This window comes from Agelaius phoeniceus, chromosome 3 (genome assembly GCF_051311805.1).
Source record: "Agelaius phoeniceus isolate bAgePho1 chromosome 3, bAgePho1.hap1, whole genome shotgun sequence".
Taxonomy (NCBI): domain Eukaryota; kingdom Metazoa; phylum Chordata; class Aves; order Passeriformes; family Icteridae; genus Agelaius; species Agelaius phoeniceus.
In genome coordinates, this window is record NC_135267.1 from 69,424,979 (window position 1) to 69,450,664 (window position 25,686).

The following is a 25,686-nucleotide window of genomic DNA, read 5'->3' on the forward strand; positions in this document are numbered from 1 at the left end:
CATGGCTCAGATGCTCTCTTTCATTGGCACCTGGAGAGCTGGCAATAGGGTGTAGGATGCAGCAGTAAGATTCATGTATTTTGTTTGGAGTGAAAAGATGGCACTGACCCCTCATGATTAACTCTTGGTTGTTCTGCCTTTGAAGAAAACACCAGAGGAACAATATTAAGTAGTTCTGTTACAAGTTTTCTTTTCCCTTGTGGCATGTAATATTCGCTTTTGCATCAAGAACTGCAATCAAGGACTGTTTTACCAGTAAATAACCTTCTTGGTTTTTTATTTGTCCAAAAGGTAGAATTTAGGAATAAATACATTTAACACTGCATACTCTGTTATTTGGAGAGTGTATATAGTATAGGTGTGTATAGATATATAGAGACAGATACTCATATAGCTATAGATTTAATGTTAGAGACTTCAAGTGAATTTAATAGAACATATATAATCAATTTTTAACATGCTAAATTAAAAAAAATCAGATATTAACTATCTTGATATATTTTCATGTTTTCTATCCTTTCTTACAATATGTTTTTTCTCTCAAATGATCATGCAGTGCCACCTAGTCATTGCTGCTGAGGTTTGCAGCACTTAACTGAAAACTACTACTTCTCTAAAGGGTTATTAAAGAACTGATTTTCTTCAGCTCTTGGGAGGAAGGGTGGTTATGTTGCTCCCTCCTACCCTCCCTCAACATTATTCTAACATCATTTGTTTATAGAATATTTTAAAATGTTACTTTTATGTCATTTTTTAAATTTTAGAATGCTCATGTTTGTTACTATGGCATACAAAACATGTTTGTCTGAACATACAAAGTTACCAAACTTCCAAAAGACAATTAAGAAGTGATGCTTGAGAGGAGCAGTTACAACAAATACGAATGAACACAGAATAATGATTTCCCTCTACATGCTACATGTGGAGGTAGGAGCAAGAGGTAGCTGACATTGCAGCCACAGGAAAATGTGAGTGTTGGCATGAACACCTGGCAGTAACACAGCTACTCCTTGGGGCTGATCCTGCCTTAATTAAAGGACACCCCTCAGCCCAAGCATCAGCAGCAGTATGGTCAGCCTCAACTTAAATGTGCAGGTATAATGCAATCACAAGAGGAGCTTGAATGGTTGCTTTTCAGCTCTTGAAATGAGGGTGTGTCTTGTCATAGTTGTATGAAAGCTTTTCTGGTTTTCTGTGGAACTGCATCTCAAATACTTATGTGGCAATCAGCATCTTCCTGTAAGCAAGCAAAAGGCAAACCAAACGAAAATTAGTAGGATTCCAGCATGTAACAGCTACAGAACACAATTTGGAAACACAGACATCAAAGGCTTAAACCTGAAGTGTAAAAAAATTAATTTTGCTTCCCTTAAATATAAATATACATAGCTATTTTTAAAAGTCCCTAACTCTGGGAGTACTAATGCATGACTTTTCCATTTGTAGTGTGGAAACTGGTTGTATATCCTGGATCAAAATATTTTCCCTTCAGAGAGATGGTGAATTAACAGATTTTTGCAGAGGAGTAATTTTGTACAGGTTTTTGGGTGCCCTCTAGAGTATGTAACAGATTGAAAGAGTAATGCATGATACTAGTTCAAATTCAGGTCCTTTGATAAATGAATAAGGGCTAATATTTCATAACCAGTATTGTCCATTCCATCTGAGTTTTAGACTTTTTCTTGATATTGGAATTTTTGAAAGGTGAGTATAAGCAAGTGTCTAACTAACACAGGACAGCTTCCTGAAAAAGCTGAGGAACTCCATGCAGATACAAGAAACTAACCCATTAAAAATCCAACCATGCCACATAATAGGCTTTTTTCTTTATTATTTGTTGATCTGCTCAAGAGGATCCTCTTCTTTTAAGCAAAAATCCTTAAAATGCTTTCAGTATCACCTGTTTAGAACATCTTGAAGAATATCTGTGTGAAAACATACAAAAAATCAGTGGATGGCACTGTTGGCTTGCATGTGGAGAATCATCTCCTAAATTATAAAATTTATATGGATTTTAAGGTTAGCTGTATATATATGGATTTCTGTTTGCCTAGTACTTTACAGATTTTGATGTATTTGAGCAAATCCAATTTTTAAAAAGTTTATTATCATGCTAAAGCCTTCAAAACTAATAGTTATTTAATTCTGAAATTTGTGACTCACTTTAATCAGAAAGTATTTGGACTAAGTATTGGAGTGAACAAATCCTCCCTTACAATCACTGCAAGGAACATACTAGGTCTTGCAACACTGAAAAATGACTGATTTTACCTCTTTAGTCTATAAACACAAAGCATGAAAATTTAGTTTATTGAAATCTTGTACAAAACTCCACTTTTTCTGACTTATAGAGTACCTCAGGAACTTACTCATTCAGTCTCTGCTCACTTCATCTTCACTGATCACAAGTTCCCTTAGAACCCTCGAGCACTTTGAAACAAGGAAAGACAGAGAAAATGATATTGCTGGAAAAGCATCACGTGGTTGGTGTGGAGAGGCAGCACAAACCTGGTGACAAAGCAATTGCCTTCCCCAGAGCACAGGGCTCTGAGGTCATTTGATGCTTGGCAGCATTTATTCTGTGCTGCAGCTCAAGCCTTGCATGTCATAGGGAGGGGGAAATCTGCAAATCTTTCTGCTGTGGATCATATGGGTAGGCAAAGGGAAAAGGAACTACCAGGTTCCTCTGCTGTGGATATAGAGGCTCAGGCTTCCATCATTCACAATGGAGTTTATTCCACTGAAAATAAGCACACCCGAAAATTGCACCTTGGCTTTGAATGCAAACCAAACCACAGCCTCAGTGTCAGCCTTAGTTTGAACCTACACCATGGACGCAGTGTTGTACGCTCTGTTGGAGAGCCTGCTCACAGGGGAGAGATAAAAATGCTCCTCTCTGTGCGATGGATGGACCAGGAAAATGAGGTGTATTGTGTCTGTGCTTTGGCTTTGCAGCAGGATTTACAATCAGGTCAGCCAAGTGTTCTCCTGCTGGGTGAGACCCACATAATGTGGAAATGGCACCAAAAGTTTGGAAGTAGCCCAAAAGTTACCTCCTTGCTCTGTTGGTGTGGCACTTACCTGCAGGGCTCCTAACCTAAGATGCACATGAGGCTACACGGAGCCAAATCAGGAAACCTGCTAAGGGTCCCAGAAGCTTGGAACACTTCAGAATGCCTGCATGATGATTCCAGCTTTAAGGGAATACAGCTTAAGGGCCTGAACCAGTAAGAACTGAAGACAAGAGAAAGATTCCCACTGAAATTAAAGGGGTCCCTTTGTCCTCAGTCCTAAAGTCCAGCTGGATGGATATCGTTAGGAGCATAGGGAACAGACCTTCCTTCCCTCCTTCCTATTAGGGTTTTTGCAAAGATATTTGTCTTGTTACATTTTATTGAAACTGAGATTTTAAAACTATTTGTTATTTTAAGATGGAAAGAAACATCTTACTTTTATTTTTTAAACTGAGTGCTGTAACTCTAATGTACCAGTAAAGGCCTTAGAAAGTGGAAAGCAGACAGGGATTGAGTAAAGGTTTGGGGATTATTTTCCATTCACTTGCTGTGGAGCTTACCCTGCCTCTCTTACACAGAAAATAATATGAGTTAAAACACCCTCTAAGGGACTTTTGTTTTGTGACTCAAAGGTCTCGAAGGAGTCTTTTATCATGTCAGATAACGCATTTCTGGCATGTCTGTTGCATCTCCACACTTTTCATCTAGGCACCCACGGTTGTCATGGCTACAGTATCCCTACTCTGAAAAATAATAAATAAATAAAATCCCCTTGATCAGAGTAGAGGAAAAGAATATTTTTTTCTGAATACATGAAAAACAGTTTTCTGCACTAGACTTATTTTAAGATTACAATTTCAAATTATCAGAATTGTGTTGCAAATTCAGTTTTATGCCCCCAATTGTGAAGCTGGAATGTACATGGGTGCATCTAGTCAACAACTGAGCTCACAGCTGGGCACCGCTGGAATAACAAGAAACACTGAACCTTGAAATAGATCATGAACAGTATCTGTTTGCATTGTCCCATGAAGAGAATTCTCCCCCAGAAATTTGGTAGGGTTTTTTATGCAGATGGGACCAAGATTCCTTAATCACGAAGATCAAATATTTCAAGATGCAGGCAGGCAGCAAAAGATTTCTTCAATGTCAGTAACATGGGAAGTGGGGCAGAGTCTGTGGTGTAACCCCATTAAAAATGGAGGGATTCAGCTTCAGGAGCACAATTCAAATGACATGTTTCCAAAAGTAACCTCAGAATAATTCTGCTAACCAGTAGATGACTCTGCTTTTAGCCAAATCTTCTAGCCTCAGGGATTGAAAAAAATGTCACAGAGATTTAATTTACTATGGAGTTTTGTAAAGCTATAACTACTATAGACTGACAAGAGCATTATTTTGATCTAAGTTTACATAAGGCATTGTGCCTTATCAGACAAGGCAGACAGTCCCCGCTGCCTCTCTCACTCAGGGCTGTTGGGAGGCTTTTGTGAAACTCAGCACACTCTCTTTGTCACGCCATCCTTTCCCTGTGGCTGCTTGCAGAGGTCTCCACTTGAGTCCCACAGCCAAATTCTAACCTCAGTTGTGTTGTTAACAAGCAAATGCCTTCACTGTGGTGCATAAGATTAACTGCAGATAGGGTGTGCAAATTGCACAGCTTGCCCTTGCTTGGTGCCAGTCTTCCCAAAATGTTCAGAGGAAGCCTGTTTACATTACTGGCTGTCAGAATGTTTCTGTAAGGTCAGACCCTGGCTGCCATGATGCTTGTGTAGATTTCTTCCTTATTGAAATGGAATGGCTTCTCTGCCCTGTCAAATATAAACAATTCTGCCCTGGATATTGTCATAGGTGTCTGATTCTGAAAGATTTCATTTCTTGTTGGCAATAGCAAACCTACTTGCTAATACAATTTAGTGGAGTTTTAATCAGCACCAGGCTGCTCACAGAGCAGCTCCCAGACATCTGCCATACATTTCCCATATCTGACAGGACTTTTCCCAAGGCACATGCCATTTATCAAGGAAGGCATGTGATGCTGTCTCTTACCAAAACCTGCTCTCCTAATGCATGTGTAATGAGGTGGCTAATGCTTTGTCAGTAGGAGTGCCCAGCCTTAATAAATACTGACATGCACTAAATGATATCTTAGACTTAGGAGTTATCCTGCAAAAAAAAACAAACCAAAACAAAACACCCCTCACATATGTATTTGCATGCAAAAAGAAGTTTTCAAATATGATAAAAAACTGAATATTTTTTGTTTAATTTTTTTGTTGCTCTCTGTTAATCATATGAAAACAAAACAGCAATTACAGTCTCTTGCTGTTGTAGTAATATTAACACAAAGAAGTCCACAACACCTATGCCCAAAGAATGCATTATAACTAAACATTGCAAAGCTAAAAGTAAACATTTACACAAAGGAAGGAATAGTTAAACACAATGTATAAGTTTAGGGGGAAGGACATGCTTATCTGGCCAACAGCCTTCTTCAGCTCAATACTGCAGACAGCAATTTCTGATGGACTTCTGATACAAGTTCTTGTCTTCTGCTATAAGCAAGAGTCTAATACTGAAAATGTTTTTAAAGGCAGTCTTTCATCTTCTCTCTGATAATCAATACACATTTCCTTTGCTTTCTTTCTTGTTAGAAGGTCATACCACTGACTCCACCTTTGCTGTGCAACATTTCTGCAAGCTAAAGCTGCCCCAAGTCCAAAAGCCCATTATACCAAGCACTGCCTTCTCCAGTTCCATGGCTAAAAGCTCTGCATTTCTCCAGAACCACATCCTGTGATCTCATATTTTGTTCTGGGGTTTTTCTACAGCTATTGACCACAGGCTGCTTGGTATGGACAGCTACAGACCCCCTCAGTGATTTTAACAGTAGGAAGTCCAACATCGCTTTGGCCAGAAAGTTTCTTCCTGGGAAAAACTACTCCACCCCCACACAATTTTGTCCAGCTAGGGCTGGGGTCTCTTATTCCCTTCTTCACACAACACCTATTCTACACAACCCCAAGAGCCACAGCATGTGCCTCATGGGGCTCTCCCTGAGATGGCATGCAGGGCTACTGCCACCAGCTTGGTTTAGGACCCTGGGCAAGCTGCTTCCCTTCTGTGAGTTGTTATCTGTGAAACTGGAACAGTCTTTGAGATTTCATAGCCGTCTAACACTCCCTCCACAAATACAACCATGTTAGCAATTAACTGATCTGTATGTTTACAGGATTAAGGGATCAGGTTTCTCTTACTAGGTCAGTTTACTCTGCTGTAATTAGCCTTATCCTCTCTTACAATTAGTGTCACACCAAAGCCTCAGAGCTTAACATGGGCCAAACTTTGGGAGTGATCAAATTCGTATCTCAGAGGTGTGTTTGAAAAAAGAGTTTGTAATCTTGTATAACTCTGTATGTTCTACCTGAGCACATAAAAGACACTTTAAAATGGTAATTTAGGGTTGACTGTAAGAGAATTACCCAACACAGGGATGCTGAAAATTTCCAGAGAAACCTGTGTGAAGCATTACAACAGGGAAGCACACAACCCACTGCTGATGACCTACCTTCACTTCACCAAAGCAAGCTGGCTAGATGTGAGCAAGATCTGATTTGAAAGCAAGTAAGTATACCACCAGCAGGGCTTATGGATGTGCTGGAGAAATCAATGCTTCTAATGCCAATTTCTACTGATGCTATCTTCAACACTGTCTGGAGCTTCACAACCTTTGCTCTGTGATTGTCTTGAATGATTTATCACTTACCTCCTCTCTTTGGCTAATTCTTGACTCCAGTATTACATGTCCCACAAAAGCTAGACCACAAGCAGCAAACTGCTTAGCAGTGATATTCATTCTAAAGCATCTAAGAAGAGTTGCAACTGTTGTGCTCTCTGAGTAAGGAGGTGCTGAGAGAGTGTGCTCTATCACCAGGTGTTGGACACATTTATCAGTCGTGACATTATCTGTGTTGCTCCTTATGACAGAATAATAGGTCTGTCCTGTCTTTATACACAATCAGGGATGATGCCCATGTATGGCATATAATCCTCCTCCCACCTGATACACTTGTGGCTGATGGCAAAAAGTGCCAACATAACCCAGTCCCTTCCTTGCAAGGGCATGGGCTCAGCAGAGGAGCCAGACCTCTTGGTGCTTCGTGTGACACCTGAGCTGGCAGGCATTCCCTCTGTAGCAAAGCATCACGGCTTCTGATTCTTGGGCTTTAATTTTACCTTGTCCATTTGGAGTCACTGTCCTAGCCTGAAAGCAGCTTCAGAATCTAATCTCTCAAGGATCTCCCCCATATATCAGGAAAGAAGTAAAAAATTTTCAGTATTAAACCATTCCAGTTAACTTTGATTTCTCTCACCTCTCTCAACTTTTGGCTATCCTGTCTTCAGGTCAGTTAGCTCAAAATAGTCCAAGTTTTTTGCCCTGTTTCTGTAACTTTATAAAAATAGTAGATGAACTGATGGCAAATTTAACTTACCCAAAATTTGTCTAATCCATTGCTTTAACCATTCTATGGTGTAGTACTAGGTTGTTGTTAATAGATAACAATAGATAACAACCTGGAAGCCAGGTTGTACAATTCCATATTATGTTGTTAAAATGGTGAATATCTGCAATATGAAGGAATTCTTGAAGAAAGTGATCACATGTAGATTAGATGATCTGCCAGTCAGGTAGCTCTAAATAAGTCCTGTGACAAAAAACTACCAGCAACTGGAAATCAGCCATTGTCAGACCACTCACTGAGCCTCATGGGTGCATGCACTGCTCTGCAGCAGCTGAGAGACTGACCTACGGATGAAGGATGTTCTTCACAGCAGGGAAGGTTTATCTGTCTGATGCTTTTGCAGCTCCTTTCCTTTTTGGTCTCCTCTGAAAAAGGCATTCAAAACAAGGTTAGCAACACCCCATATTGACAGACAGAGAATTCAAACCACTCAAAAAATTATGAGAATGATCAGAAGACTGAAGATATTTTCTCTTGCTTTCTATAACAGAACCAGTCTGTAGCGTCATAGACTTGGTCTCCATGTACACTTTCTATATTTTTGCAGTTAATTTTTATTACAATTAAAAAGTTCTTACCATTGGAGATATTCCATCTCAACTAACCATCTGCTATCTAGTCATTCTACTTATTTTCCTAAACAAACTAGATGTGAAAGGCTGGGCATTTTATATGTTCTATTACTGTTGCAAATCACTCAAGCAAAATATATTCTTATTCAGGAGGGATCAGATTTTGGCTTGAAAATTGGGAAAAATTAATTTCATTACATTTTAAGTCAAAAAATAGCTGCTGAATCTGATACTATTTTTTAAAATGAAATCCATGAAAGTCCCAGATTATTTTCTTCCATGCATCATCCTTTCTTATTTTCCTCCTTCCCTCCAGTTCAACAAAATACTGGTGTTTATTCTCACAAGGAAAGATGCTGGCAGAGAGTGCAAAGCTTCAAAAGCAAGGCAGTGGGCTCAGACGCATTTTTGTACTATAAAGATACAACAATTCTGAATAATAAAAAACATAATAAAATCATAAGTATACATACAACTGCAGTTGCTCCATATCGTCCTTCTCTCTGCACTCAGTGGATCTCTCTTGTTAACAGTTATTGCCACTTTTCATTTTTCCATGTTTTCCACTAAGTTTCCACAGGGAACACTGCTATGGTCAAAGCAATGCACAGAACTCTTGCCTGTATGCCTTGGATCTGTTTTTGGGGAGTCCTGTCCTGCCCTCAGTCCTCATGCATATCAAGAGGAAAAGATATTTGGCAAAATCTTCACAGCTTGGTACATGCAGTGAAGAAAAAAACCATGCTGTTTCCACAGCATCTGTATTCTTTTATTAATATAGACAGGGGAAGCAAGAGGCAATTATTTCCCCATTTTTAAAATCTTTTGATCACATAATTAATAAATCCAAGGGACTCTTGCAATTGTTCTCATTTTCTGTTCAAATAATCCAAAAGCAAGGCACATTCATACTGTGCAAAATCCCTTCTAGCTTGTTTTGTGTAGAACTGCCATTAAGGTAATTATCTTGCAGACTGGCTACAATTGAGATGACAAATCTTTAAAACTGCAAAAGAGCACAGAAAATAAAATGGAGGGCTTTTTATCTGCATCATATTAACTGGAGATTTTTGTGCTGCTCTTTCTTTGTATCCCCAGTGGATATTTTTTGGGGGAAAAAATCCCATCTTTTCTTCAAGTTAAGCACATTTTAATTTAAGCCATGTAAACATCCACTTAGTAGCCATAATTCATAGCTACAAAAAGATACCTATCCAACATATTTCAGAGCAGCAAGTCTATTTAATTAATGATAATGCAAATCCTTTCTGAAGGAACTGCAAAAAATTGTGTGGTAACTTTGGGAAACAGACTAATGTACTCTCAGGGTCTGTTTGAGCAGCATTAGGAACTGTATTACTTTTTTTTTTTACTTCAGCTGAATGGAAGTAATAAAATATTGCTGTTAAACATTTTCAATAAATCAACTTCCCATGCTTCCCTGCTGACTTACTACTTCATGGCAGGATAAACAGCTTCAGAGAAGATACAAACAACTCACTAGAATTCACATCTAGTTGCATTAAGTAGCACAGCCAAAAAGCTGTGAAGAGTTGCATCAGCTGTCTGACATAAGTACTGAGAAAGCACAGCATATGGATATTTGCACAATGAAGCAGAAGTAAATTTCCATTTTGAAAGCATCATCAGGAAACAGCTTGCTGGCTAGAGGAAAGTGAAATGTGATTTTACATTTTCTTATTGCAGCGACCAGATGTATTTAGCTGCAATAATGGCAGCTATAACTGGTTACAGGACATATTTTACTGTTTTATTTGACAAAGCACCCTGAATGATACTTAAAATGAGAACAGCACAGAGTTCTTTGCATTAAGGAGAAGATTGAGGATGTACAGAGAATTAGGAATGAATAACTTCATAAGGGCTATTATCCGGGCTTCTGGCCAGGAGTTGGACTTTGCAACTTCAAGCTACCTGCATCAGGAGCTTACTTTAGTCCAAATCCAGAGTTTCTTTAGAAATGCTTAAAAGCACCTTTGAAACTTGAATCCAGGATTTTAATCTATAACTGCTTTAAGCTTACTTGAAGCAACTGACCTTTGAATACAGCAACAAGATTTTCAAGACAGGTCTTTCCTGAGCATCCCAATAGCCAGACCTTCCTTTAGATTGTGCCAAGCAAACTTACCAGCCCATTCCAGCCACACAAGATACTGCAAGAAAATCCCAACTCCCATTTTCCTTCTTTCCCCTCTTTATTTCATCTCTTACAGCATAAATAGGTCAGATTGTATCAGCTGTTAAGGCACTCCTATTCTGGGTGCAGTGTTACCACTTTCAGCTGTAACTGGGAGTGTGTGCTGCTGCTCATCTCCCTCCCGAGCCTGGCACAAGCAGCTCACTGTAGATCAGCTGGCTGGGTCTGGAAGAGTGGCACCCTCAGCTGCTCACTGCATCCAGCTGTGCTCCAGCTGCTTGAGTTATTCTGTGATCACAGTTCACACAATTCCTGATAGGATGACCATAAATCTACTCCATCCTGCAACAAAAGGAAGGAAAACGGACAGGTGAAATTTGATAGTGATGAAAAAGAAAGCCTCATGGCCCAAGCAGATGCCAAATGACATATAACAATAAAATAATCAACTTTTGCAGTAACTATAAAAAGCAAACAGATCCATTTTGCAACACTAATTTCCCTTTTTTATTATGTGTGGTCAATGTCCAGGGCCTTGCCTTTGTCTTTTTGTATTTTAGCTATTTCCTCTAGCACGTTATTGCAGAGAACATCATATAAAGTGACATTTATTGTTTCTATCTCCCTTTACACTTATATTCCTCAGATCAGCAAGGAGAAAAAGAGGTTGAATATCTGGAGGAAACCCCTCCAGTTAAGTTCATTCCTCCCATGCCCTTTCTATTATAGTGGCTGTTGATATGAAACTTAAATGTTTGTAGATGATTGCATTTCTAGTAACTAGATGATTGCATTTCATAGTAAATAGTGATAAATGAAACATACATTTTGCACACTGTTACACACCTGGCCTTTGGGCTGGACCAAGGAAAAAGCTGGAATTGTGCAACCATTCCAAATGGCTGTGAATTTGTAGGAACATCCCATAGTGTACTAGGTGAGGAAAGTAATTAAGACCTCTACAGGTTGTGCTTGTGGAGGAAAGTTCTAAAGCCTTTCCTTCACCGTGGAAGGGAACTGGAGAAGTACTATTTTACTGAATGAAATCTCAACAGTGGGGCTGATACTTTAAGGTGCTCTGCAGCTTTGACCCACATCCATTGTTGTAAGAGGTCTGAATGCCCCACACTTCAGAGAGCCTGAAATGACACATGGTATGATGTAGAAACCATCAGTTAAAAAGTAAACCCAAACTTTGTAGGAAAAGAGGAGGAGTTCTGACTTTTTGCTCCCCTTCACTTTCTGATGTCCTCTTGGCATGATGGACTGAAGTGGCAATCCCTTTCCAGGGCTTCTGCAAAGTGTATCCCCAAGTTCTCCCAGCTGTAACAGCTCCTGTATTCACCAAGAACTGGAAGACATATAGTTAAGAACTCAGTACACACTCTGATTTAGTAAAGAACAGAATTAAAAGTATTAAAATAATGTACTGGACATAAATGACAGCTGTGACAGGAAAATGAGAACAACTTTCATGTTTTTATTGCTGCCTTAGAAGCAATTGATAAACAGTACACTTCATATATAAATGAGCACGTGTCAATATATGACAACAAAAATAAATTACAGTGACATAGTATTTAACTTTACAAGGTTGTACAAAATTTCCAAATATGAATAGATTTCAACTTAAAAATTTGAAATAAGTTAAAACTTCAACTATTCTGAAGACTTAAAAATATACATACAGTTTCACTCAAACACATCATTTACAGTATGATTTTTTAAGCTGTTTATTGTTATACACCCATATATTTTTGACTGTATCAGTGGAATATATCCTGCTATATGCAGCTTTGCTGCTGTGGGACAAAGGGGTTCCCTGAGGGCACAGAACAGGCTTTGAGTGTTTATATTTTAAATCATTTGATTACATATATTAGCTAGAAATATAAACCTAAAGTGTTATTTATCTGTCCTATAATGAGAGACTGATTTATCTGCTCTTTCTAGAATTTCCATTGATGCTAATGAGAATTTTGAAGAGAGCTTAACAGGAGGATTGAACTAAACTAAGTCTATTTAGCCAGGATGAATTAGGTCAAATTATTTAATGAAGTATTTGAAGAATATCTGTTTAGTATTAGATGTCATTATAGACTACATAGCTACTCCTGGCTATGCACTGGCATATTTGCTTCCACAACTAATAGGAAAATATATTTGATATGGTACTTTGAAGTAATGGGATGGATTATGGATTGGCATTTTTAACACCTCAATTGTATGCACATGATTACTTTATTAAATGTTATCAAGATTAAGAGCATTTACCAAAACTTCTTGGCTGTTGAGTATGTGATAATTGAGAATTCCAAGGGTCTAATTCAATCTGTAAAATAAGGTAAGGTGGAGGAAATTCAATACTGTGGCTGGATCACTCCTGATAACTTAAACTAAGGCTGGTGCAAACAGACTCTGTGCACCAGCAAAAAGGCAAAGGATTGTCAATTCAGAAACCATTTGTAAGAAGACAGATAAAGAAAGAAATTTGAAGAAACTGGCACATGTGAGAAAATTGCTCAATTGTCAAATATACAGGAAGACACTTGTGCAGACGTGGGTCTTAAACTGCCTGCGATTAATTTGGTAAGAAATAAAAAAGAAATCCAAGATGTCTATTTGTGAGACTGAATTTTCTCTTCTCTGAATATGTTAAAATATCTATCAGAATGCTGCACCAGTAATCCACAATCTTTCCTCCAAACTAATAAATGTTCTGTGTACATCATTTAAATGAGAAAGGGGAGTCATAAACAGGCCAGAGCTGTGCAATTCCTCATTTCCACTTTTCTCTAATGATATTGGTAATAAAGACCACTGCAGTCTACAATTCAGCTGGAAATTATTTTAGAAGCCACTGTTTTTGTTGTGTGAATATGCTGTCATTGGGCAGCAGGAAGGAGGAAGGGAACTGGAAGGAGGTATACATACATACATACATATATATATATATATATATGTGTATATATATATATATGTGTGTATATATATATGTGTGTGTATATATATATATATATATGTATATATATATATATATATGTGTGTGTGTATATATATATATATATATATGTAGGTATGAAAAATGAAAATGGCTGGGGGTGGTTTGCTCTGTTTGCTCTATGTTTTCCCTGGGTCATGCCCAGAGAGTGCAAGGTGAGGGCACAAAAGTGGAGATATGTTATGCTGGTGGGAGGCCACACAGTCCAGCACCACACTATGGTGCAGGGGCCTGGCTGCCTCCTGCTTTTCTGGGGAAAAATGTTTATTTCTGAAGCACAGAGGGAACCTTTCCCTCTGGAAAAGCTAGCTGGAGCTGGGCTTGGATCAGCCCCCAGAAAAGGCTGTTTTCATGGTCGCTAGGAGAGCACAGAGCAATTTCACTGAGCAACAGATTAGGTCATTAAGTGAATTAATAGCAGTCAAAGAATATTGTAGCATATGACTGGAGACAAAATTTCCTTCTACAAATCCACACCTAAGGGGAGTCCTCCCACACCAAAGGGAAGGACAGTTTCCTCAAAGGAAAACATCTACACGATGAAGACTTCAAAACACTTTCTAGATTGTTTACCCTTCTTACAACTTGTAATCTCAAATTACTTCAATCAAAACAATTACATTTCTCTTAATTGATTGTTCTGTGTTCTGCCCCTGTTTTGGCTCCTGAGAGGAAAAAATAACATGGAAATATATCTCAAAAGTTCAAGCAACATCTAGCAGTTATGTAAACCTTACCTCACCGACTGCTTGGCACACAGTGTATTACTGTACAATCAGATATGTCTTTTATATCCCATAATTTATTTTTATCTTAACTAGCAAGCCACTCTATGAGCAGCAACTAAAGAAATGAGTTTATCTACTTATATTAATGCAATTGTTATCAGGGGCATACAGGGTAAAAATAATTTGTAGATTAGAGTAATGTATTTACAAGGAAATTTCCACACGGGAAGGTGCCACCTGATTAGTTTTCTGTGGAGAGTAAAAAAAAAAAAAAAAGAAAAAAAAAAAAAGGTGTTAAAGTGTTAAAGCATCTTGGCAGGAGAAAATCTCTTAAGAGCACAATGTTCCACCGTGATAGTTCAGTGGGAGCCCAGTTTTGACAGCACATTTTGGGCTGAGACCCATGTGGTGAAAGGAGAAATGTGAGCCCTTGTGGGACACTTGACCTGGACCAATGTATTGATTTTTCTACCAACACACAGCCATCCACCTCCTGCCCTCAGGAGTGAAATGGTGGCAGTCATCCCAGAGGGGAGAATAAAACATTTGAGTCTCTCTCAGTACATCTTCTCTTACTCTCATTTTTATCAGCTGCAAAAGGGAAGGTTCCTCTAAAACACTGAAGCCGAGGAAAATGGTTACTCGTCATCATTATCTGCCTCTACTCCTCCAATTACTGTGCTAGTGTTTTGCAAACTGCTGTCAATATGAGCTAGGGCCAATTATTCTTTCTGAGTGTTTACCAAGATATAGAATTTAATTAGATGGCAGAAAAAATATTGCACAGCAAGGTAGGTGTTAGCAAAAAAAGATCAACTTGGCCAATAATTTAAAAAATGCTAATATTCTGTCTAGGACCTGAATGAGTAGCTATGACTAGATCAATAGACACCAGATTTTGAGTGAATGCTCAAGCACTGTCTTTTTACACAGCAGAAGTTGAGGGGCTCTTTCTACTGTTTCCTGTCATTTTATGAGTTTACAGTACATTCAGCTCCACTGGTTTTGATGAAGAAAATCAGTTTTATAAGGCATAAAATTCAAATTTTTTTCAGGAGATCTAGTCATGAGATGCTTAATTACTGCATGAAATTTCTTCATATATTTCAAAATCAGAAAGCAACAGGCAAAAGTCAATTTATTTAAAATTTTCAAGCCTTAAAATATGTATTCAGATATTGTCTCTGGGACTTGTTTTGCTCCATAACCAGCAGAACAGAAAGCTTTCAAGTAATAGGAACACATCAGGAAACACATAAAATATGTTCATCAGATTCCTGCAATGTTATCTCTATTTCTATCACAAAAATACCCGCTATCTCCAAACAGAAGCAGGAAGCTTATGGCTCTTTCTTGTAACAGCTTGACTGGTGTGGCCCACACCCTTCCTGCTGTGGGGTGGCAGGGGCAGGAGCTCAGTTCCAGCTTCCTTTGAGGCAAAAGTCCCATGACTGCTGGTGAGCTTTGAGGCAGGAGGAGTTGGGTTAAGAGGCAACTGGGTGATGGGACACCTCCAGAAACCCAGGGATGATTCATTTAAAAAATGACATCTTCACTGACATCTTCTAACATTTACAGCTTACAAATGAAAAACTTCACATTATATTAATAATTTTTTTACTTCTTTTGGAAAGCAATGAATTGCAATTCAGGCTTTTTACAGCTTTAACTAAGACCTCTTGTGTGCACTTAGTACATGGACTTCGATGATCCATCCTTATGGAGCTTGCTTTTGAGAACAGCTGTCCATCCTTAGTCTTTATATTACTCTAATGATGGATTCTGTCAGTCAATATGCATTGCAAAGACTAAAAACCAAAATCAAACAAAACCAAAAGTGGCACCTGTGCACATTAGTTTAAGTCTCTTGGCATTTTTCATGCTGATCCTTCCTGTCTCACAGCAGGAGAAATATGCAACTACGTAATGTAGCTGCACTGTTTTGAACACAAGTGAAAGGACCTGAAAGGACCTTCCATCATATTTGGTGAAGGGCAGGGGCAGAGCAGGAGATAAATACTGCTCTATCCTTCACACAGAGGATTTTGTTCAGATTACACTATGGCCAAGAAATCACATTCATTTTGAATAAAGGAACAAAACATTTACTTAGATATACTTTTACAGCCTGAAACGTGGAAAATTTTGGTCCTAATATCACTTGTAAAATAAACATCATTAATGGACATATGAGGCAAGAAAATGGAATGTATTTCTGAATCAGAAAAATTCATGCCAATGGAGGATAAAAGCTGCCTAACTCCAGCTACATCTGATTTCACATAGCTTTGCAGATGCAAAGAAATGACATCTTTATATATTGATGGCAGAGGGTATTCAATAGGTATATTCAATAAATGTCTGTGATAGGTGTGTTCAATAGGAGGGGAGTGATCTGTGGGAAGGATAAAAGTAATGAGTGGAGAAAAGCACTGAGCATCAGCAAATACAGCACAGGCCTATTTCTTGTGATGTATCTGCATAAGCAGAGTGCAGCACTGTGTAGGGTTCAAAGTAAATTGGCTCATTTCTTTTGCCCCATGGTGTTAATTAGTCTGTGCCACAATGGTAATCATAATTCTTAATGTGGACACATTAAGCAGAAATTAAGGAAGGCTATTTGGCCATTTCCTCATCCCTTTGGTTTCTCTAGAGTAGGTAGTATTTCAGGAATGACTACGGTTGCTTTGTTACCCAAAGATTTTAATACAGAAGAAAAATAGGCTCAAGAAGACTGGATGTTTTGAAACTACATAAGGAATCTGATTCTTGTCCAGAGACTTTATTTCCATGATAGTGTAAAAATTTTCAGATCTTTTGAGTATTTTCAGTAAATTAACTATGCTTGTATGAATGAATTGAAAAATAAATTTAAGTTCTCTTGGCACAATAATATCCTGTGCTTCTCTGATTGTTAGGCATGGTTGAGTGATGATTACCACCAATCATTTCAAGAGTGCTTTCATTCCAGAAAGTACACTAAATAACTTTGGTCCAGGAGTGAGAAAGAATCTCCTATCAAATTCCTGGAAAATGCATATGCACCCAGACAAACAAGCCCTGCTTACATATTAAGGCCTTATTGTTTAGTCCTAGAGTGCTATAAGAAGGACCTCTTCATGGAGGCCTGAGTGGGGTGCCAGGGTGCTCTGCCAACAGCCTAGCTGATGGTGACGTGTGCTCCTGGCTCACAGAGTCATTCATACACTGAACTTTTTTGGGCACTGTTTACATGTGTTTATTCACCCTTATGCAAGGAGGATGTGCACATCTATAAAGTCTTTAAATGTCTTGGGGTTTTTTCCACACTTTCTGCCAAGTCACATAAATTTTATAGCTTCACTAGCTTGGAAAAAAAAGTTACCTCTCCTCATCACCATTACATTGAATGGATTTATGGTCATTTTTCATAAGACCCTCCCTTAAGCCAGAATCACACAGTCAAGGATTTATTGTTTGAAAACTCAGAAGGAGGTGAATGACCTAGATATAGTGGGTATTTCCTAGTCTTACCAGGCAAATGAGGTTTCTAAAGCCTGAAAAATTTCACCCATGAGACTGGCAAATCAAAAGCATTATACTATGCAAAAGAAAGGGTAGAGCAATAGGATGGGATGAGGGAGATGGTAATTTATTTTCCCTCTAATTTCTAATGGATGGAGTGCTGTTATTACCTCAAAAAAATTGCAGTGATGACTTGCTGTGTTTGTGACATTGGCCTCCAACTGTTTTCATAGTGACTGGATTTCTCTTTCAACTTTGAGAAACTGGCAGTGATGTTCACATGGACATAGAAGTTTCTCTTACATGAACCTAGATAGAATCTAGTCTGAGAGACCTTTTTTTCTTATTTGAAAAAAGGCAGTGTGAGTTTGAGTAATGTAATGGAGTTAAACCTAGTGCAGCCTTGATGCAATAGCTCAGTAAGTGAAATATGTTCATGCATTTCTAAATTTTGGGTAATGTCTAAAAAGCCAGCTCAATACACTGAAAACACCATATCCAGAAATAAGGACAATGCAATTGTAAAAAATATGCACTAAGGAAAGAAAGATGTGGGAACTTTTCTTGCAGATAAGCAGAGGAGACTTAAGCACAGTTCCACTGTCCAGTTACAACTGATGAGCCATCAAAAGCAATGTTTACTGTGGCTGACAATTTAGCATAAATTTGCACATACATCTGTAAACATTGCTCTAGATGTGGTACATCTCTCTGTATGTGCATGCACAGTAGAGTCACACAAACCCTTCTGAGACATACACAGTGCATGGAGATGTATAGGTACAATACACACAGCATACAATGCATGTTGGAATAGGCCATGAAATAAGTAGCACTTATCTTAATGTTTTCCCATGTTACCTGAGCTCCCTCCATTATACAAGACCCTGACAGGGATTGGCTCTCTTGAGCTGTCTTGATATCTAAAATTAAGCAAAACATCCTCAAGCACATCTAGGAATGCATCTGGAAATGACTACAATGATATTTCTTGAGGGAAAAAAAGTACAATCTGTATTATACTTTGAATGTGCAGTGTCAGTGGTGAAGAGAAGTCAAAGTCCCAAATGCCAGTACAGCATAGGTCATGAGTTTGCCAGTTAAGATTGTGAAGCATTGTCAGTGACCTCAAATACTGTAATGCTCAATCTCAGCCAAGTTGCAGCGCCATGGTGTATGAAATGAAATAAACATAGTGTAGAATTCCCATTCACACTCAATTTGTTTTCAACAAATAGCACAACTGCATTATCTCTGCCTTACTTTAAAAGCTGAAGTACAAAAATTCCCAAGTATCAGACATTACAAATTAGCATTTTGCCCAATATCTTTCTGGCAGCTCAAAAATGTAGAAGTAGAAAAGTGCAGATGCTATAAATGATCTATGCCTGCTTGAAGGCTACAAGGAAGAATATCCTAATTAAATGAAGTTTTTAATTCCATGAAAATGTGAATGTCATGCATGCTTTAGCTAAGCTTCCAAGCAGAAGTGTTTGGGTATCATGGGAGTGCAGTGCATGAGTCAGAAAAGACAGCCATCATTTGAACACTTCAGCTCCACCAGACATCTCTGCATACCCTTGGGGCTAACAAGAAGCAACCTACGAATATGTATCACTTTGACCTGCTCCCAGAAGCCAGTGCAGTGGTATTTGAATGGGCAAATACATAAAAGATATAAAGAATATATAAAATAGAAAATCGCAGAGGGTGGAACTACCACAATGAATATATATGGTTTTTAAATTCCCAAATGCATTAAAATACATGATGATTCATGAACTGTGTGAAGTTCAAGCTAGTGGTGGTTTGGGAGAACATCACTAGGGACAGGTCATCCCCTGGTCAGACTTGGTGAACAGACCATTTATGGCACAGACCAAAAATTTCTGCCAATAAGGAGCTGGCAAATGTGAAGCCTTCTCCAGTTGTTTTTGATATGTTTTATACATCTTTAGAAAATAAAGTATCAGACCTCAACACTTGACAACTCCTGAAATTAGTAAAGTGTCTTTTGATAATGTAAGATCAGATAATTTTGCATAGAGGGACTGCAAAAGGAAAAGAAAAAACACCTGATAACAAGACAAGCTTGTAGAGCATATTTTAGCACAAGACTCTAGGACCCACCTGGAGGAAAATGAGGGTTTACAATCTCAAATACAAATTTGAATCGTGATGCATAATCAGATGGGTAAGGGGTGAGTGAAAAGCAGTTTATAAATAGTATGACACTGCTTGACCATCCCTACTGTATATAGGGTCACATGATGATAACTCTTTCTAAAATTATTGATGCTGCTGATTAGGGAAAAAAAGTTTAAAATTTCCTTTTGCTTCGATGTTTGCATTCTGTAGAGGCAAACCAAGTGTACTTTGGGATCTCTACTCGTTTTTTAGATATATAAGGTTGATAATGAACCAAGACTTTTCAGAATATTCTTGCAGAATAAGTAAAGAAATACAATAATCAAGACAGCAAAGTAAGAAAATGAAGCTGCACATAATTGAGAAAGTCACCAACTCTCTCAGAATATCTGTGTGCATATTCCTACTGCCAGAACCCTGTAGGCTATTTATTGTTTAGGTTACACAGATCCACCAGTTTAGATCCTGGGAACTACTCAGGACTTTCCTATATTTGTTTAGCTTTAAACAGTGCCAGGCTGATCTGCAGTTTACTTTTGCTGAAAGTGTGTTATGCAGGAGTAGGAAAAATGCTTCATGCACCATGGCCCCTGTCCTCAGGTCTTCAGATCAGACATCTCTCACTGCCTATACCAGCACAGAAGTAATAAACTTCTCTCACAATTTTACACTGAAAAAGCCAAACATACAATGTATTTTGCTGCCTGTTCAGAGATGGACAGTGATTGGGTCTGCTCTACAAAGCTTTCTCCAGACTACCCATTGGCTCCTGTCTGGCTATCTCTTCTGACTTTTTGGTCCTTTTCATGTGGAGTCTAATCCTGTATTGTTGCAATTAACGGAGACTGGTCTCTGAAAAGCCAGCTTTCAGAGCTGTGAGGAGAGTTAATGGGACTGAGCTGTTTGTCTGCCACAGAATGACGCTTTCTACTGTGTTTCTGACTTAATTTTCCTCAAAACAGATGAAATATTACACCAGTGTACTTCCTAAAAGTCATTCTGTGTCATTGGTCTTGCACTGTTCTTCTTCTGCAACCTATTATGTGCGCCTGTATTCATAAATAATATATCCACTAGTGCATACAGCTAAAATTTTTCTGTGTGCATGGGTTTAAAGCAAATACAGCAACATATAAAATACAAATTAAATTAATGCTCACTGTACTTGTAACACAGCCAAATTCTTAATATTTTATAGTGCATATTCTATTAAATAAATAATAACTAAATTGATCTATGCTACAATATGTGTATACATATACATTTTAGGATACCTGTAAATAACATTTTAAAGCCTGTTCACACATCAAAAGACAGGTTGTTTATTTCTCTGTTAGAACAATCCAAGGATTTAACTCTTCCTATTATGTAAACAGTGGTGACAGACGCTTTCAAGGAAGCTTAACTTCAATAAAAATAATAGTTTCCCATTTTAAAATCAATACTAATATACCATAAATCCCCCGATGAACTCTGGCTTCCTTGCATGCTCTCACATTTTGTGTATTAGGGGCACAGCACTACTCTAGATATCAGAATATAATAATATGGCAATATATATAGATATAGATATATATTTAAATGTTAAAACATTTTTAGGTCAACTTGAGTAATGAATAAATTTCAATTATATGCTTCTTTCTATAAATAAAGGTAATTAATTTTCTTTGCAACATGGGTGCCTTCGTATGTGGGTAGCAAACCAGCAAAACAATTCCGGTATCTTTAGTTCAAAATGCAATTGTGACATAGATGAAGTTTTAACTTTTTTCTTTTTTGTACTAAAATTGTACTTGCGGTAGAGTTCAATATAATTTATGAGATTACTTTAGGGTAGACATTTTAAGCAACTCATACAAAAGAGAATTTTTTAATGACAAGAAAGCAAGGTATAGTCTATTCATTTCTCAAGCAGACCTTTATGAATCACTTTAAAAGGACACTACAGCTGAAGACTGAAGAGCAATATTTATCAACATTAAATAAAACATTCGGTGAAATATGTATAAATATTTCTTTATATGAACATAACACAAAATTAAATAGTTTAGATACACAGACACCATTTAATATATTTCCACTGTTGTCAAAATCATCTGTAAACACCATCTCACACTGAATACAAAAGCAGCTTTAACATCAGTTCTGTATTCACAACACTGATGCCCCTTTGTAAAAGAAGATACTTGTTTTATTTTCAGCAAAATAAGAGTCTAAGCAACAAAAAAAAAGTTTTGGTCAGCTCAAAGGAGAATACAAAATAATCTTTCAACATGTAACTAAATCAGATATCAGATTTAGAGCAACAGTTAAAAGTACAATCCTTTCCCCAGGGGACCTCTGACATTTATAAATCATGTTTGGTGCAGACCACCTCACAAATACCAGGAAATACTGGTCATGTCTAAATTATAAATATTAAAGCCCTTTTAAAATTGTCTTTATCAAAAATTGCCAGGTTACAAATTGGCAATATCACATTTTTCACACCACTGAATAACCTGGTATCAAACGGATTTAGGTGCACTTCTTCTGATGATTTTTAAAACAGGTTGTGAAAAACAAACACTTTTTAGTGAGCATCCTTCACATGCAAAAATAAAGCATTTCTTTGAAACAAATCATTGGCATCTGAAGATCACCTGGGCAGACAGTGCAAGCAGCAGGGCTCCACCAACTTTCATCAGAAAGTTACAACTTGAACTTTCATCGGAAGCTGTAGAGATACTGCACACAGGATCTGAGCTGGCTCTGAGAAGGGTGGTGCATCCCCACGGTGCAGCTCAGGACAAGGTGTTGCAGGAGCCATGTGTGCTTTGACAGCAGCACAGCCTCCCCAGCAGGACATGGGCCTGCTGCTGATGGTTGCACCTACCTGGCTCCTGAGCAGCTCCCTTTGAGCACTGGTACTGTGCAGCCCAGATCTGGGTTCTCATTATTCTATGCCCTGCCAAGACAGCTTCCTGCTCTTCCCTGAATGTAGCCTTCAATTCCTTTCCTCTTTGTATTGTTTAACGATCACTTTGAGGAGAGACTCTGAGCTCAAGATTAAGATTTTACTGGGAAAATACCCAATTATAAAACTCTGTAAAATCACAGGCTATGTTTTGGTTTTCTCAGTTTGAAACGTGGACACTGTTTTGGTGCCAGAGATAAACTTGAATTTCAGGTGGCAAATAATGAGCTATATACTTATAACATGATTTTCGAACTTTTAAAAAGTTTCAATCACATGTAATCACGATGGGGGGCCCTGTAAAAGCTAGAACAAATAGGTCACCTCTTTCCTGGTATGTGTGCATTTCAGAGGTGTGAATGTGTGCTATGCATACATACACACTCCCACACACACATATAACATCAGCTGCACACAGAGATACTCAGAAATCAGGAATATGGGGTACAATTAATAATATATCAGAAGAGAAGTAGACAGGAAGCTGCACCAGGACAACAAGAGGCAATTTTTCAACCTATACAGTGTCTCAATTTCATAATCCTGTTTCACTAGCTTGCTACATCTGTATGTAACTTGAATTGAAAGTTGTTGGATTCCTTGGAAAAAGAAAAGTTGGGTTGGCTAGATGTGCTTACCTGAGATCCCAGAGCTGATTATAATCAAAGAGCTGGGCACATCAGTAATGGGTTTATAATTGCTATACAGCTTCTCACAAATTCATAGGAAAACTTTATTAAATCTTACACTCCTTAGTAAAAATGTTGAAGTTTCTTAGTTTTTGCTGAATGTGGATTGACTTTTATATTAAACTGGATTTATTGAAAGGATAAATAAGCCTGGCAGCTGCTTTCATGCCTAAATCATAGAATCAGCACCCTGGACCCACCTTCCCTCCCCAACCCATCCTGTCTCATCCCTTACTACCTTGCCAATCCTGCCCTGTCCCATCCTGTTCTGTTCTATCTCACCCCATCCCATCCTATCCCATCACATCCCTGCTTCGTTATTTTTCTATTTGTTTAAAAAATACTATTCTATGAAGCCTCCCTAGGGATCCGCTTATGAAAAATGACGGACTGCCTTTGCTGATACTGCTGTTTGCGTCGTTTTCGTTTGTCACACTGGCACAGCAGCAGCATCTTAAAAGTGTTTCTGAATGTTTTGTTACACAGTGCATAGCACATGGGGTTCACTGTGCTGTTGATGTAGCAAAGCCAATACCCCAGGTGCCAGAAAGTTTTGGGGATACAGCTGCAAAAGGTGTTCACCAGAACCATTATATTATATGGGGTCCAGGTAATGATGAAGGCAAACAAAATGGCACTGAGTGTCTGTGCTGCTTTCTTTTCTTTGATAAGTGACATTCGTTTTCGTTTTGTGATCTGACTTCTGGTCTTCAAGGCAAACTTTTTTGCCAGGGTTGCTTCCTTAAAGGACAAGGGCAGGGCTGTCGATGTCTTGGTGACTGATGAGATGCCATCAGAAGCTGTGGTTGTCTCTTCCGATTCTGGTTCAACTGGAAGCTTGGTAAAGCTCTTTTGGAAATTTCCACCATCCTGAACACCTTTGGGAGGGTGCAATTTTTTAGGTTTCTTTTCCTTCGATTCTGTGTCGGATTTCTGCAGTTCATCCCCTGACTCGTGCAAATCTTCCGAGGAGGGTAGTTTTGTGGAATTGAGGATAGCACTGTGACCAGGAAGCTTCAGCACAATTGAATAGATGGCTCTGGTCTCTGCAGCAATGTCTTCTTCATCAGAGGAGGCTGAATTCTCAAGGGAGGCAGCAGCATCATTGTTGTTCCAGCTGTCACTGCTGCTATGCTCTTGGTCCCCCTGATCTGTGCTGGGTTCCCAGCTCTTCATTGTGAGCCAGAAGTGGCAGCGTCTGTATTTCTTTCGGGCGGAGCGTTTCATGTTCTGCCGCTGCAGCTCGTAGCTGCTGCAGCTCCGGGAGCTGCCTGTCTGGTGCACGAAGCGCGCTGCCTCCGCCTCGCTGCCCGAAGCCTGGAGCCCTGCTAACTCTTTGGTGCGTTTCTCTGTCTCCTTGTAGATCCTCCAATACAAAATACTCATAATGGTCACCGGCAAATAAAAGGCAGCTATGGCAGTGCCAAAAGTGATGATAGGTTCACTTAGAAACTGGATGAAACATTCATCAGGAGGCACAGTCCTCTCCCCAACAAAATACTGCCAAAACAAGATGGCAGGGGCCCAAAGAACAAAAGAGACAATCCATGCTAAACCAATCATTACCCCAGCCCTTTTGGTTGTTCGTTTGGCTCTGTATGTCAGCGGCCTAGTGATGGAAAAATACCTGTCAAAACTTATCACGAGGAGGTTCATGACAGAGGCATTACTGGCGACGTAGTCAATGGAGAGCCAAAGATCACAGGCCAAGCTTCCCAAAGCCCAGTGGTCCATGATGATGTATGTGGTATAAAGATTCATGGAAAGAACACCGATGATCAAATCTGCACAAGCAAGGCTCAACAAGAAGTAGTTGTTGACTGTTTTCAGTTGTTTGTTAACCTTAAATGCAACAATCACTAAGATGTTTCCTATGATGGTCACCAGTGCAAGGATCCCAGTGAGGAAAGCAATCAAAACTACTTGCCAGATAGTGTGTCCACCCAGAGGGTCTTTGCTTGTGGCATTGAGGGTCATGTTTGTTGATTCCACAGTGGAGAAAGGAAAACTCTCTGTGGTCTGAGGGAAGTCATAGCTGCCAATGAGTGATGCTGCTTCATCAAGGAGTCCCGGTCCATGCGAATCTCTCTTCCAGAAGGAGCTCACATTCGGTAAAAGGAGCGAGGATGAACTGTTATTATGCATGATCATTGTGGCTCTCTGACATAGTCTGTAGCAGAGAAAAACCAAACAAAAATCAAGTGAACAGGTGAAGATGTTAAATAATCATCCTCATACTTGTACATAAAATCACTTTAGCACTTTGAAAGATGTCTTTAAAAAGCCAAGCTGCCTGTGACACATTTCAAGTCAAACCTGTATGTGATATCCAGATTGTGATTAGCCTGAACTCTTTACAGTGATCACATTGTGTTTTCTTATAAACATTCAAT

At 38.7% G+C, this 25,686-nt stretch overlaps 1 protein-coding gene and 1 long non-coding RNA gene across 7 annotated transcripts in view; both read right to left on the minus strand.

Annotated features, from left to right (window-relative positions):
* Nucleotides 1–260: 260 nt before the first annotated feature.
* On the minus strand, nucleotides 261–9,132 carry LOC143693578 (uncharacterized). 3 transcript variants are annotated; one of them, XR_013181408.1, is made up of 3 exons: nucleotides 8,583–9,132; nucleotides 7,822–7,902; nucleotides 261–1,237 (listed from the first exon to the last, which is right to left on the minus strand). It is a non-coding gene; the product is annotated as an uncharacterized LOC143693578 (long non-coding RNA). The 3 variants fall into 3 exon arrangements; XR_013181407.1 differs by having other exon boundaries at nucleotides 7,822–9,132; XR_013181406.1 differs by lacking the exons at nucleotides 7,822–7,902; nucleotides 8,583–9,132 and adding an exon at nucleotides 1,787–7,807.
* Nucleotides 9,133–11,727: 2,595 nt separating this feature from the next.
* The window catches only part of CHRM3 (cholinergic receptor muscarinic 3), a 274,162-nt gene continuing 260,203 nt past the window's right edge, over nucleotides 11,728–25,686 (minus strand). For all 4 annotated transcript variants that reach the window (XM_077175556.1, XM_077175553.1, XM_077175554.1 and 1 more), the window contains one exon: nucleotides 11,728–25,463. In XM_077175556.1, coding sequence (XP_077031671.1) covers nucleotides 23,642–25,444 — 1,803 coding nt within the window. In that variant the 5' untranslated portion in view covers nucleotides 25,445–25,463 and the 3' untranslated portion in view covers nucleotides 11,728–23,641. The remainder of the gene's footprint in view (nucleotides 25,464–25,686) is intronic.